Source organism: Mus pahari, chromosome 2 (assembly GCF_900095145.1).
Source record: "Mus pahari chromosome 2, PAHARI_EIJ_v1.1, whole genome shotgun sequence".
In the NCBI taxonomy this organism is placed as follows: Eukaryota; Metazoa; Chordata; class Mammalia; order Rodentia; family Muridae; genus Mus; species Mus pahari.
Genome location: NC_034591.1, coordinates 149,219,805 through 149,235,424, shown reverse-complemented (window position 1 = coordinate 149,235,424; position 15,620 = coordinate 149,219,805). Strand labels below are relative to the sequence as shown.

The following is a 15,620-nucleotide window of genomic DNA, read 5'->3' as shown; positions in this document are numbered from 1 at the left end:
TTAATGTTGATCGAGAAGATCATGGTTGATTGTAAACAAACAAACAAAAAAACCAAAACCAAAAAACCAAAACCCAAAAAGACCAACAGGACCCCCATAGTGGTGTTTCCTCCAAGGTCTGATTGGCTAAATCAGAACCCCGTGAGTCTGAAGCCTGAGAGCTTTGCACAACCCTGACGACCCTGACATCCCTGGTCATATTTTCTCTCCAGAAAGCAAACAAGGGCTTTTGCGGGTAAGAGAATCAAAGAAATCATTACTGGTAATACCGGGTGTGAAATAAAGACAGCACCACCATGAACATTTCTAACATAAGTGGCCGAAGCTGTCATCCAAGACTCCCTAGGGAACAGAGGAATTTCCTTCCACAGTTCATCTGGACGATTCTTTGGGCAGTTAGACGACTGAGTTCTATGCATGGGCAAAGTGGCCAGTATGAAGTGTTGTAGTTTCTCATTTCATATTCACACAAAGGATCTCAGTCAAAACAAAAACAAAAAGCACACCCTTTCCCACTTGCTCTTCAACCCAGTGGCTCAGACAACACAAGTATTTGGCTTAATCTTCCCATTTGATATAAGGTACCAGTCATTTTAGAGGCCCCAAAAAAGTACCCACGGACATGCTTTCAAGAAACACATAGCATGTGACTCTCCATCATTCCCCATGAATACTAAGACTGAACCCCTCACCCAGAAGGTCACTGACCTCTTTGAAGGCAGACGGGGGGGGGGGAGGCACGAGGAAGTCACAGCAAAGCTAAAGATACCCAATCAACTCAATTCCAGTGTCTGTGAACCACAGGCCATCTGTGAGCTGATGTTGGGTGAGTGACTTGCCCAGGTCCTCCTAGCCTCTATGTGCCCCATTAGGAACAGTTGTAGGTCAGCTCTGGTCTGTCAGCTTCACCTGTATCCTGCGTCTGGCCAAGCAGAGACATACCCAGGAGGGCTGGGAGATGCTCATTCCACGATGTGCAAGAACACAGGAAGGACAAGGGGTGGTTTTGAAAGGCGGGCCTCATTATCTGGGTTTTAAAACAGTGAACTTCAAAAAAGAGTCCATTTAGATGGCTAGAAAGGAAAAAAAGCCAGACATAGGGGTGCATGCCTTTAATTTCAGTGCTTGGGAGGCAGAGGCAGAGGCAGAGGCAGAGGCAGGTAGAGCTCTGAATCCTAGTCTGGCCTACAGAGTGAATTCCAGGGATACACAGAAAAACCCTGTTTAAAAAAAAACAAAACTCTGCTATCAAAAATCCTAAGGAATAGCATTACCCTTATCCTGGAAGATACTACTGACCTTATGTCGAGGTGGAGAAGAGCCACAGATAAGTCCTCCTGAAATACAGCCATGACAGAAGGAGAAAAAAAAAAGTCTGAATCTGAGGAATTTCCTGTCTGCTCTGGCTGTGCAAATACCGGCTGCGCCCGAGACTGAATTCCAGCATCCTCCCTCATGCGTGTTCTGTGTTCTGTGTGGACCAGCATAGAAGAAAAAGGCTAGGACTTGGAGTGTGTGTGGGAGGTGGTGACAATCCCACGAGGGCACGATGTCTTGGGACAGCTTTGGTGACCTGTTCTCAGCTCCTGGACTACCAGGCCTGTGTGGTCTCTCATATTTTCCTCCTGTGTAGCACTTTCAGGACAATCCCAAAATGCCAGGGCCTTGCAAATCCTGTGACCACCTTCTGTCCTATCTTATGCCCGATCCTCCCATTGTTCTTTCTAGAATACAGCAGCATTTGGGGGGATGTCTGGTCTTCCTCCAATGGGTACCCAAGGGTTCTGACTGTCACAGAGCAGCCGCGTCACTGTTCAGTTTAGGTGCTAGTGAGGCTAGTTCTGACGAAAAGCCTGTGAAGTGGATGGACAGCAGGCAGAGAAGGGGGAAGGAGAAGGAGGTGGGGATGAGCGAGAGAGGGTGTGGCGGGAGATGGAGACAGAACTCTTCTTTTTCATTGTTTGAAAGTATCTCTCTCATTTTGTTTTCCTTTCTCATCTAAGACCTGACTTGGACAGGACACATCAGATCTATGTGGCAGGAAAAAGAGAAACCTGGTTCCTTCTGCAAGTCTTCTCTTTCCTGACCAGCCGAGCTGGCTGTACTCGGTGAGATTTGCAACAACAACCAAAAAAAAAAAAAAAAATTAATAATATATATAATAGATATATTTCCATAGGAAAACAACATGTGATGTCTTCCCTGTATGAATGATGAATAGTCAAACTGCATGTTCTTAAAAAACAAAAACAAAAACAAAACCAGAAACACCATGAGACTACAACAGGTGCAGGGGAAGGGTGAGGGCGAGGGTTACAGACAAGAGATCCGAAGGAGAAACGAACGTGACGTGTGAGTCTCAGGCTTGTGCCCTCCGCCCTGCCATGGCTGGGTGGCTTGTCTAAGGTGCTCTGGGTCCCTCTTGATCGGCAGGAGAAGTGTCTACTCCCTGGTCTCTTCCTTTACAGCCATCCCTAGCTCGCCTGCTTCATCACGCCTCCCGCGGTCCCCGTGGGCAGGTTTCCTCTCGGCCAGCCCACCGGTGAGGCTGTGGTAGGTTCCCTTAACATTCGTCCTCTTGGTACGTTTGTTCATCCAGCTCCTGAGACTCGAGGTGTTCTAGACGGTCTGTCCGGCCACTCATGATCTCGTCTGGGGTTTTCATGAACCTTTGGAGCAGGAAATGAAAGAGTCAAAAGAATCTGTGTTCCCAAAGATGTCCCCACCCCCTCTTTACCCTAACCCTTAGAGCAACTGACATGGGAACTGGGAACCTATTCTCACTTTTTAGGCGAGTGCTGGAGACTTGAACTCAGGTCCTCACACTTACGCGGCAAGCACTCTTGCCCATGGAGCCTGCTCCTCAACCCCAAGAGTTCGACTTTTACAGCGACCCACAGGACTCCTATACCTACTTCCATTCCAGTCTGAGTATTTAAAACTTGAATTTAACTCAAAGGACACTATTAGATGTCAAGTGGATACTTTTGATTAGTAGGCAGGTTAGGGAAGGAAGCTTCTGGAAATGAGAAAAGCAAGAAGAATCCTCTTGTTTCCACTGATCTACCTGAACTGACAGAGATGACTTCATGCCTCCTTCCTTTGTAGCTTGAGTCTACAGCAAGCCTCACATTCTCCATCACTGTGTGTCAGCTGGAATAGCCACAGTGACCATGGTTCTGACCATGGTTTGTATGTGCAGGTGGGAGGTCTGGTTACAAATGCCTCGTCTTCCCTGACAATGGGTGATGTGGCAGTGGGGTGACAGTCGGGGTGGGGGCTGGTGGGGTGGGGCGCTGGTCCGGTGAGGAGGTGGTGGGGTGGTGGTAGGCTGAGGTGACGTGGAGTGGGGCCCGGGGGCTGAGCTTTCTGCAGACTTCACTCTGTTTGTACTTTTCCCTTTTCCTATATGTGGCCCCTATCTTCCGACAGCCCTTTCCTCTCACCATTCTGCCGAGTCCTAGATGCAGTCTTTGGTCCATCTGCAAAGCTCCCGAAGAAACACTTACTCCCCACTGCTCTCTTGTGTTTACCTCCCGCTCCCATCTGCTAGTGCTTACAGCGACCATGGCTCGATCTCACTGCTCCTGTCTGTTAGCCCTGACAGCGACCATGGCTCGCATCTCACTGCTCCTGTCTGTTAGCCCTGACAGCGACCATGGAGACCATGGCTCACACCTCTTTACAAACTTTCAGAGTTGTTCTGACCTGGAACTTTCTGGACTCCTTCAAGTAAGTGCTCTCTGGTAGTTTGCTTTATCATCAAGGAGTGCTTACAGGCGTGAGTCCACCCTGAAGTCTACCTACCACATGTCTTGTCACTAGATTACAAACCTAGTCAATTTACACACACACACACACACACACACACACACACACACACACACACGGGATAAGGCACCATTTTGTACAGTTTGGCTTCCATCTCTTCCTCAGAGCCTCTCACTGGATGCTGGCGAACCTTCCATGTCTACTGACATTCCTTTCTGCTCATGACTTCTCGGCTCCATGTCACAGCTGCTTCTGTCTGTATTCTACTGCTATCTTCTCAATAAAACATCTTCCTCAACATCTGAAGTTGCTAAAGCTTCCCCCAGGCCCAAACTGACCCTTCCTTCAGACTTTTTTGCCATGTTAAGCTTAAAACTCCATACCACGCCAGTTGGTCATGAAATGTGTACTGAGATTCTCCCTAAAGTATATACAAAATTAAATAAATCAGAGGCCTCTACCTTCTAGGAACTTATGATTTAATTGTGGCAAGGAAGACTTCACACATATTATTAAACTATATTAGTCATGATTATATTACTAAGACATACTGAAGATGTCTTAAAGACTTATTTTAGTTTATGCATATGTCTTGCAAGGGTTTATGTGCACCGTGTGCATGCAGGAGCATGAAGAGGCCAGAAGAGGGCATCAGGTTCCCTGGCACTGGAGATACAGATGGTTTGTGAGCCATCATGTAGTTGCTGCTGGGAACTGGTTTCGCCAGCTCCACACAGACTACTAAGAATGAAAGTTATGGTGTGCTTGAGGACAAAGGGTACACAGGAGATGGTGGGAGAGGGTGCCTATGTGGGAGCGAGAGCTGAGGAGGGCCTCATAAAGGACAGGCAACTTGAGGTGGCCTTGAGGGTGTGTGGATGTGAGAAAGTTAGGGATAGTCATGTCTGTCATACACATTCCACGAATTTGTTTGCCACAGGCTTCAACCCCAGACAGGCTGGTTACAAACCCTGGGGAACTCAGCTGCCAGGCTTCAGGCCTTCAACACAGAACTAGTCAGGGAGAGGGCTGCCGAGCCAGCACATGGTGCAGCCCAGTAATTGACTTGGATACAGAAAGAATCAGGTATGAGTCCACCTTCCATCACTTTGGACAGTGGCGGTCAACTGATGAGAGCAGAGCTTTCTGGGTAGAATTTCTCAGCCATGAAGGCCTGCCTTGCAGCAACCACATCTGCAGTACTAATGTGATATTTTAGCAGGCATAGCATACATTCTTTTGAAATTCCATGAGGGGTTTCGTGGTCAGATTTAAGTCTAAGGACTGAGGTGATAGACGAGGTTGAGGGAAGTGGGAACTGGTCATCTACAGTAAAAGAACAGGGAGCTGGAAGTTTGGGGTGCAGGATGAAGATGTCAACAGAGCCGGAGGCAGGGAGGGCTCATCTGTATTTATTTATTCCACTGACATGTCTTCCTTTTGGAGATCAACATGACCTACGTTGGTCCTACATTACCACTCCACCTCAGGGCTAATGTGTGGCTTCTTCTGTGATCTCCTCATGAAGACACCATTGAGGTCCCCACGGCTCCTCATATACAGTGACATCTCCCTACCTGAACATAGATGATCCTAAATCCACATCTCCAGTCCCAGAGGTTGTGCTTTTTGTCCTAAATTGGCCAAAACCTACAACCTAAAGTCCTAACTGCAATATGGCTCCCTCCTGTCACTTCAGTGACCAATGGTGTGAGTGAGGGCTCCCCCTATGCCATCTTCATTATCCCTTTAGATCCTTCTTCTCTACTTCCGGAAACCACAATCTCCAGGGCAGCTGAAACAGCTGGAACCATTAGCTATGGAGAATCTGGAAGGAGGGAGGGAGAGCTCCCGACCTCAGTGGCTGTCATACTTTTCTAACGGTGATGTGTTTGTAAGACACACAATCTGAGGGGCTCAGTCGGTAAAGTGTTTGCCATGCACGAGTTCAGTTCTCACCCACACAGAAGGGGACAGAGTGGCATATGCTTAGTCATCCCAGTTGCCGGGAGGTGGGGACAGGCAGAACCCCGGAGCTTCTTAGCCCTAAGCCAGTGAGTGAGACCTAATCTCAAAAAACAAGCTGGATAGGGCCTGAGAAGTGACATCACAGGTTGACCTCTGGCCTCCAAACGCATATGCACACACATACCTACACACAAGCCGAACAAAATCTTTATGAATTAATGGTCACTCCTTGATGAGCTATAATTTGGTGTGTTCAACTCCGTGATACTGCATTTTCTATTTCACTAAGAAAGTGGCTGTTGTTGACCAAGTACACCCACAGAGTTGAGTGACTCACTGTGGGTCGTGACCTGAAGCTTGACAAAGCAGCTTCCAGGTTTGGTGACCTGGAAGTCCCAGCTTAATCCTTCACTTTGCTATTGACAATAGTTATCCTGATTGGTCCGTTTAACTCCACCGGACACCAATGTCAGATAATGCTATTTGACCACCGTGTTATTTTAAAGATGAGTCAGATCGCATTTAGCTTTGGCTTTTATACAGGACAGACTTCAGGGAAAGGAGTGATCTTTCCCCCCTTAAATCCTAACAAGCCAGCACCCAGTTTCCAACCAACTCTCCAATCCAATTGCAGTCATAGCTCTGGGCCTCAGATTGGCATGTCAGAGCTCCTAACAGCCTCCCTCCTCCCTCTTATGTAAAGAAAATAATGTCCTCCCAAAAGAAGGAAAGGGAAAAGAGGAAGTGCTACCTGAACAAAAGCCTTTGTCCGGGCTCCTTCCTGATAATGTTTAGTTTGTAGTAGTGGCGCAGGGCTCTGGACATTTTCTCATAGGTCATGTTTGTTCTGTTCTGTTTGTTCAAAGGAGGAAGGGAGAGAGAGAGAGAGGAGAGAAAGGGGAAAAAAAAAGCACAAAGACACAATGAAATGAACTTCAGAAAAGGCACCAGGCAGCTATTAAAATAAAGGCTGTTGAGTCACTCCACACGGCCTCACCAGCCTGGGAATGTCACCTACTTGCTGGTCTGCCGCCTTCTAGGGTCCTCCCTTCTGCTGTCTACCCTCACAGCCACTGTGGCCAAGGTCTCCTCCTGAACTGAACTGCCCTAGTCAGGGCTGGAAGTACTCACTAACCTAGCCCACACTATGGCAACTGGCCTCATTCCTTCTCGGGAGACTGCACTGGGGCCTCTTCTATCTCAGGTGGGAGGCCTTCATGTCTGGTTCACATCAAGTTTCGTTTTGGGGTGTAATGATGATTATACACTTGCTTCTTAGTCTGTCATTGCTATTGATGGGCAGGGCACAGAAGGTCCCTCAGTGACTCAGGTACCCAAACATCTGCTTAGGTGGCCTTGACCTATCTGTTTGTGGTTCTCGACTGGACTTTCTCAATTGGGAAAGAGCTCTGGCTGCCTTCTTAGGAGGCTTGAGGCTCGGCGGTGTCTCCTCAGTGTCCCCAGCTTGGTCTTAATCTCCTTATGTGTCAACCGGCCTGGGTCACAATTATCTCCTTTTTATATCTGTACATTTGAACCACCTTCCTTACTATAAAGGACTATGTTTTGAATTGCACTTCCTCTTCCTCTTTTGGAAAACTGTGGGGGCTGACTTCTTGCAGCTCTTGCTTGTAAAGGGGGTATTTTATAATCAGAATGTATTTTTCCATGCAGAAAAGGACTTTTGTGAAAAGGGGGGTTTCCAACTGGTGGGGACAGAAGTAACACTTCCCAAAGGTCCCCTGTGAGTCATATAGCTCTCACTACTTCTCCATTCCTCAGTACTTAAGGACAACAGGGGTGGCAGATCCAGGTCAAGGGGCGTGGTCAGGGGGGGGACATTTATAAGTCTACTGAACTGAGTTCTGCTGAGTTAATGGGCCCTGGACAGAGGTCCATGGAAAAACAGGGATCTTTAATTATTTCCTTCCTTCACAGCTACCTAATTGTGTGCCCAGTGAGGAGAAACCAAAGAATCATGGGTAGGCTTTGGAGGCGGCAAGACAATCACCCTCCAATTCAAGGATGAAGACCGTTCTGGCAGCAGCTTCCCCAACAAATATTTGGCCCTTTTACCTTATGGTTTCCCCAGAGTCGAGCCAGTCCGTTGGGATCCACTATCCGGAATATTTTGGATTCTTTGTCCTCCCATCGGATGAAGTTTTCGTACCGGCTGTCAGAGAGCAACTGGTAGACGTAATCCCAAAGCAGTCTACAGTCTACAGAGGAGAGAGGACAGTGCTGTTGAGAGTGTTTCTGTGGAGGCAGTCACAAGAGTCAGAAAAAGGGTGTGGAACCACAGCCTGGGCTGGAGTTGACTGTCTTATTTCCTTATTTCACAGATGACATGGGTTCTGAGAGTGTCTGGGACCTCCTGCTGACCTCTGACCCTTTGACCCAGGGAGACTCGGTGTTGACCAAGGCTACCACCTTTATATGAGGAGAAGACTTGTTCAAAGTCATGGCAAAACTTGAAGCTGAACCACCCAAGCTGTACCTGCAAATGAATAAATGAATAAATAGGCTTTGATCACGGGCCACAGAGAGGGTAGATGGATAAATGGTAGAAAGAGAATCTCTCTCTCTCTCTCTCTCTCTCTCTCTCTCTCTCTCTCTCTCTCTCTCTNCTCTCTCTCTCTCTCTCTCTCTCTCTCTCTCTCTCTGTGTGTGTGTGTGTGTGTGTGTGTGTGTGTGTAGGCCAGAGGATGACATTAAGTGTCTTCGTAAATCATTTTCCATCTTACTAGTTTTGAAATTTCTCTGTGTGAGTGTGTGTGGGCATATCCACATACACTAAAACGCCAGAGGAGCCACTGGTATCATGCTCTATCGGCCTGACTGTCTTGAGACAGGGCCTCTCATTGAACCTGTAGTTCACCACTTCTGCTAGGCTGGCAGGCCAGCAAGCTCTAAAGGTCCATCTGTACCCACCACCATCCCCAATTCTGTGGTTACAGCTGTGCATTTTACATGGCATTTAGCCTGACTTTTACACCACTGCTTGGGATTCAAACTCAGGTCATCTTATTTGCATAGCAAGCACTTACCCACTGAGCTATCTCTCCAGCCCCTTCACCTACTTCTTATTTAGAGATACAGTCTCTCACTGAACAGGCATCTAGACCGTCTCTGTCTCCATAGAACGTTTTTTTACAGAGGTTTGCAGATCCATACTGCCTTTATATGAGATGGGGGGGGGTCACTATCAGGTCCCCGGGCAAACACTTTACCAACTGGTTCATTCCCCGAGACCAGAAAGAAAATATTATGATACAATGAGAACAGTATGATAAAAAGATTAGAGTTTAAAGACTATTTTGCAGATGGTGGAAGATGCTGAAGGGATAGTGGAAGACAGAAAACAGCAAGAAATGAAAAATGATGGGAAATTAAAAACTATGTGGCTTGGTGACGTTGGCTGTGGGGACTGTGGCTAGCATTAAAAAAAAATACAGATGTTCTCATTAAATCATCCTTTGGAAGTCTTTCAAGTTGCTTTATCATAATGGAATCATGGTGGAAAGGAACTTCGTGCAAGAATATCATTTTTCACTTGGAGAACGCATACCCGATTAAGTGGTCAGACAGCAAACATTCATAAGATGATTTAGTGTCGTCCTGCACTGGGCTCAGCCCAGAGTTTTGGCTGTGAATCTCTGGTTTCTAGGTCTGTGCTGTAACGGTACCTGGTTTGCCCTCCAGCCCAGACCAGGGTGCAGCAGAGGCAGACATGCACCTTCTGGGTATAGCAAATGCTGGATTAACCTCAGGGTTAAGAGGAGGCGGTGCCCTTTCCAGCTGCTCCCTGAATGTGCATCTCACATATTTACATGCACACCTGTGTGAGTAAATGAGTAGCACATGCATGCAGGATCCCACAGAGACCAGAAGAGGGTGCTGGATCCCCCAGAACCAGAGGTACAGATAGTTGCAAGCTGCCATGTGGGTGCTAGGAACTGAACTTGGGATCTTTGCAAGAACAGCGAGTGCTCCTAACCGGCTTTCCAGTCCCAGTGAGTGCTTTTATAAAAGATATCTGCAAGAGCTCCCTTACATATCTATCTGTGAGGACACAGCAAGAAGATGCTACCTAGGAGAGAGGGGGATATCCATCAGCAGACCTCAAATATACACTCTCCCCTTCAACCCTGGAGTCTCCAGAAAGTGGGGGCGACACTTCCTTCCTACTTCCTTTTCCTCTTCCCTCCCTCTTCTCCTGTACTTCCTGTTTTATAGACAGAGTTTCAGTATGTAGCCCAGGCTGGCCTCAAACTCGTGGTGATGTTCTTGTTACCCTCCAAGTGCTGAGGTGACGGGCATGCACCACCACATTTGGCTAATTCCCACTGTTTGTGGAGGTCACCTTACGGCATTTTGTTTCAGCAGCCTGGATGGGCTAAGGCAAGAACTGAGCTGCGATTCTCTAGTGTGGCTTTGGTGTCGCAATCAAAGGGCAGGCACACTTGAGTTTTCTGTAGTATCACCCGACTGGCAAACATCTCCCCAAACCGAGCCCTATTCACATAAAATGCTATTCAGTGAGGAGAAGATGGAAGTGTGCACATGGCCCCTGTTCTGCATGCCTGAGTGGTAACAATCATGTGTGTATACCCATGAGTGCAAACGCATATACACGTGGAAGCCAGAAATCAAGGCTGGGCATCTCTTTAACTGCTATGCACTGAGAGACAAGGTCTCTCATTGTACCTGACACCCATCGGTGAAGCTTGACTGGCTGGCTGGAAAGTCCCAGGGTCCTCCTGCCTTCACCTACCCAGTGATAGGGTTACAGGCGCGCACCGCCATGCCTTGCTCTTTTGTATCAGCCTTAGTAAGGTTAACACGAGCTAAGCACAGACCTCTGGGCTCCAGCCACCCTGCAGAGTTCAGACTTAGGGGCAGAGCAGACAGCTCTCCTGAACTCCATTCCCATCTGCACAAAGATTTTCCACTGCACTTTCTCTTTTTTACTGCCATGGCACATCCCAGCTGTCCCTTGGATTATTTTTTCAGGGCTTACCCAGCCCAGGGGTGTCAGGGAGTCTTTTCAGAGACCTCAAACTTGGTTCCCGAATGTGACTGTATAATGTGCCCACTGGATGGCGAATGCAGGACGGGGTTTGCCGGAGAACAGACTGTACTTGTAAGCTTCAAGAACATTTGTATATTGCAGTGTTTTTCCCCTTTCATAAATTTGAAAGTAACCCCAAACAAGCTCCCAATTGATCACTTTAAATGACATTTAATCCAGCAAAGCCAACATTAGCTGCGTAATAAAAACGTTGACATTCAAGACACACTGAATTACTCAGCCACTAACGGAAGTAGCAAGGGGGAATTTCATGGCATAAAGCAGTTACTTCAAGCTCAGAGTGTAAGTGGCTTTTATAACACTATTGATTTCTCTGTTTCTTTAAAAATTATGCCGAGATGATAAAAATAACTGTCTGACCACACAGCCATGTTCTCTCTTATTTACCATAGAAGTATAAGCCACCTGAGTTATTTTTCTTTTCAATATTCCTATTAAGTAAAAGGCACGATCTCTTGTTCTCTAGATCCTTTGGATACAATTATCAGAGACCACCTGGAATTTTCTAGCTTTGTCTGATGCTGTGTCTGTACAGATGCAATGTTCTTTGATCAATAATAAAAATGCTATAATTCAATAAATAAAATAGATTATATTCTATTAACAAAGTCCATCCTATAAAGCAACTGAACATGCATGTTTATTATTTTTAAACTACAAGTTATTTATTAATTTTAAGTTTATCTCTCCTTTTTTAAAAGAAGACTTATTTATTCATTCAATATATATGAGTACACTGTTGCTATCTTTAGACACACCAGAAGAGGGCATCAGATCCCATTACAGATGGTTGCAAGCCACCATGTAGTTGTTGGGAATTGAACTCAGGACCTCTGGAAGAGCAGTCAGTGCTCTTAACCTCCGAGCCATTTCTCCAGCCCTAAGTTTGTCTCTCCTAAGGAGACAATGGTGTTACCTGTCAGCTTGACAGAATATAGAATCACCAGGGTGATGATGGGGCTCTGGGAATGTGTGTATGGATTATCTTGACTGAGTTAACTGATATTGGAAGACTTGCCCACCTAGATAGGTTCCTGGACTACATAAGTGGAGAAAGAGCTGAGCAGTAAAATGTATTTATCCCTCTGCTTTCTGATTGTAGGTGTGATGGAGACAGCTGCTTCAAACTCCTGCCGCCTTGATTTCCCCACCGTGATACGCTTGACTTGTGAGCCAGAATAAACCCTCTCTTATCAGAGCAAAGGGAAAGGAAACTAGGGCCAAGGCCTTTTCTTCCATAGAGGGACATATGAGTATTTTAAAGACATGCTCATCACTTGGGTCACCTCTTTTTCCAGAGGAAGTTTACAGAATGGATTATCTCAGATAAAGCTCCTTTCCAACTGCAGGAGCAGTTCCCTGTTTCCTGCCTGGGTGAGGTACCTGGCTCTAAGAAGCATTGTAAAAAATCCCTTCCTGTGGTTAGGAAGAAATATTTTCACTCCCACGTCTGTCTCTTACTAGAGACTTATTGTATAAACTCACAGGACAGAGAATATAGAAAAGATGGGCAATTCACACATAACCAATATGGCTTCTAAAAATAAATCCCTGTTAGACAAAACCAATCTTTAAAAATTCTGAGTAGGCGGGTCAAATTACAGACAAAAGGGATGTGTAATGATGGAGAATAAAATTTAACTTTCCAGAAAGTTTCTAAGAAAGTTGTTTTTACGTTGTTTTACTTGCTCAAATGGAATTTTAAGTGATGGTCTATGAGCCCTGCATGTACCATGGGTTTAAGTTTATAGTACCAATGGGACAAAGTTCAGTGTCCCTGGTTACACTTTTAACACCGATGACCTCAAAATTGCTAAGTTTATTGAAAGACCAGTACCAGAGCGGTACAGTAAGATATAAACTGAGAAGTGGCAGCCAGCTTGCCACAACCATTGTTCTGAGCTGAGCAGTGATTTTTTTTCCATCCGAGCTGGTATGTGACAGTGCCTGGAGACACTTCCAGTTTGTCTAAGGCTGCATAGGACAAGTCCCCACGACAAAGCATTCTTTGGCTTAAATATCAAAGAGTGTGAAAGTTGGGGTGCCCTTTATAGGAACACAGGTTCCCAGCATAGAGGGGGATCCTCTGCCATCCAGGTGCTCTTCCCTGTCCCCAGGCCACATCAGCTATTGCCCAGAAGTACAGAGTCCAGCACTGCCAACTGTGTGTTGATATGCAGCCATGTGTGTACAATGGAAAACTGCTTGTGTTTTGCTGTGGTGGAGGAAAACAGAGACCGTGAGTCTACAGCGGCATGCCAGGAAAGGGTGTGGTGGGGACAGGTAACAGGAACCACAACCGATGCTTCCCGGCCTTGCAAACAAACGGACTCTTTCCTGCTATTGGTTAGTTACGCAGCAGAGAGAAGGCAGACACTGCACTCACGCTCAGACCAACTGAGATTCAGCCTACAGCAGGAGGCTAGCAGTACCCTGCCATGGTTTTGCTACAGGTAGGTGTAGCCTCTCGATTTATATCCAAGGACAGCAGAGAGGTGGGACATGGGGAAGCAGTTTCTTTTCTAAACACTACCCTGAAACATTCTTCCTCTCTAGAACTGCTGAAACCAGGACAGTGCCTTGGATAGAAAGTGAGAGGTCAGAAGCACTTAGAACATTCCAGATGGAGTGAACGGTCTTAGTCATTATCTTACCCACCTTCTCTAAAAGGGACAGTGGGCAAAGCATAGGGGATAGAGGTCAAAGATGCAAATCCCGAAGGACGTTGGGGAGGGCTGTGCTTGCTTTGTGGGTTAGCATCATTGGCTGCTTACCAACACCCTTGCCAGTTCAGGATGGACACCTGAGTGCTCCACGAACCTCTTAGACCCACAGTATGACAGCTCTGTAGTGAAGCAGAGGAGGCACCGGGACCTGTGAGCATTAAATTAACCCACTTGTGTGTCACATTCCCGTGCTGTCTTACCATCAATCACAATCGCTCAGAAGCGGGCAGTATTCCCAATGCTACAGATAAGAAAGGAGCCTTAAGCCTAGAGTATTAAGCCCTGCCCTGGAAGGCAAGAACCGCATTCCATCCTGCTGACTGCAGAGGCTGGGGGAACCCACAGGTCCTCCCTGCTTTCCTGGTGATGCCTTGGCTCTTCAGTACTAGACCCCACCAAGAGAGGGCTCTGGGCAGAGGCCCTGGGACAGTACAGGAGAGAGAGTTACTCTTTCAGTGCGTGCAACACAACTATGGCATCCTTTAGGCCGAGGGAAACCTCCCACAACTCTGTCCTTTGACTCGAGATCCTCACCCCTCATTAGGAAGGCTTAGGAATGATGTGGACCCTCATTTCTACGGCTCTTTGTATTTTATCTTATTTATTTATTTATTTATTTTATCTTAAAGGCTATTCCTGAGGCTCATTTACAAAAGGGGGAAGAACCCAAAAGCCTCACTTGAAGTTACTCTCCTTCAGGTTTCTAGGAAGGTTAACGGAGAAGGTGAGCGGGAGGCTGGAGTACCCATCTATCCTCCACTGCCCCAGGGCCTCTGAGGCCACGCCTCCTACCATCCTCCCTGAGGCCCCCCACCCCTGCTTTTATTGAAAATAGATTTCCCCCCCCACATACTATATCCTGATTACATTTCCCCTCCCTCCACTCCTCTGATTCTCCCTATCTTCTCTCCCTTCCAGATCTACTCCCTTTTCAGTCTCTCAGAAAACAGGCTTATAAGGGATAATAATAAAATAAGATAAAACAAAACCTCACATGCTGGAATTAAGACAAAACAAACAAACAAAAGGGAAGAGCCCAAGAGAAGGCACAGAATTCAGGGACCCATTCATTTACACACTCAGGAGTCCCCATGAAAACACTGAACCGGAAGCCAGAACACACATGCAGAGGCCTGGTGCAGACCTGTGCAGGCCTTGTGCATGCTGGCCTTGTGCACACTTTAGTCTCTGTGAGTTGGTATGTGCACTGATGCTGTTGATTTAGACGGCCTTGTTCCCTTGCTGTCTTCCATCACCTACGGTTCTAAGACTCTCTATGCCTTCTTCTCCACAGGGTTGCCCAAGCCCTCAGGGGAGGGATCTGATAGAGATATCCCCTTAAGAGAGAGTGCCCCAAGGTCTCTCATTCTTTGCACAATGCCTGTCTGTCTGTCTGTCTGTCTGTCTGTGGGTTTTTGTATCTATTCCCATTTGCTGCAGGAGACAACTTCTTTGATAATGGCTGAGCAAGGAACTGAACTATGAGCATAGCAGAATGTCACTAGAAGCCATTTTATTTACTGCTAAATATATATATTTTGAAGATCAGTAGTATTTTGTTTTACTGTAAGTCCCTGGGTTATCTAGTCTCTGGTTCTTGGTCACCCAAGCAGTGTCTGGTACGGGCTCCATCTGGTGGAGTGGACTGTTGTCAAATCAGATATTGGTTGGTTACTTCCATAAGCACTGTGCCACCACTGTCCTACCATATCATGTAGCCAGGAGGACACCACTGCAGATGAAAGGATTTGTGGCTGGCTTGGTGTTTACATTTCCTTTTTGATAGTGTGTAGAGTCAATCAAAGGTTTCTCTTGGAAACATAGAAAGAATACCTTCTTGTACCAAATCTATTGGAATATATGGATGAAGTCTCTATGAGACACCAGGTTGACTTCTCCATGTTCAGTCAGTGATGTCTGTAGGTGTTCTCTCCAGCAATGGGGCCTTGCTGTCGGTTTGTGGAGAGCAACCTAAGGTCCTGGCAACAGCCTGGGTCGTTTGGGGGATTCCCATGGGACCCCTTTTGCTAACAACCTAATTAGATGTAATCTAGTCCTGGCAT

At 46.7% G+C, this 15,620-nt stretch overlaps 1 protein-coding gene across 1 annotated transcript in view; it reads right to left on the bottom strand.

Annotated features, from left to right (window-relative positions):
• Positions 1–2,147: 2,147 nt before the first annotated feature.
• The window catches only part of Etv6 (ETS variant 6), a 235,674-nt gene continuing 222,201 nt past the window's right edge, over positions 2,148–15,620 (bottom strand). Inside the window, 5 exon segments of the mRNA XM_021190142.2 lie at positions 2,148–2,492; positions 2,495–2,570; positions 2,573–2,669; positions 6,491–6,591; positions 7,816–7,958. Of these exon segments, the coding sequence (XP_021045801.2) occupies positions 2,443–2,492; positions 2,495–2,570; positions 2,573–2,669; positions 6,491–6,591; positions 7,816–7,958 (467 nt within the window). The 3' untranslated portion in view covers positions 2,148–2,442.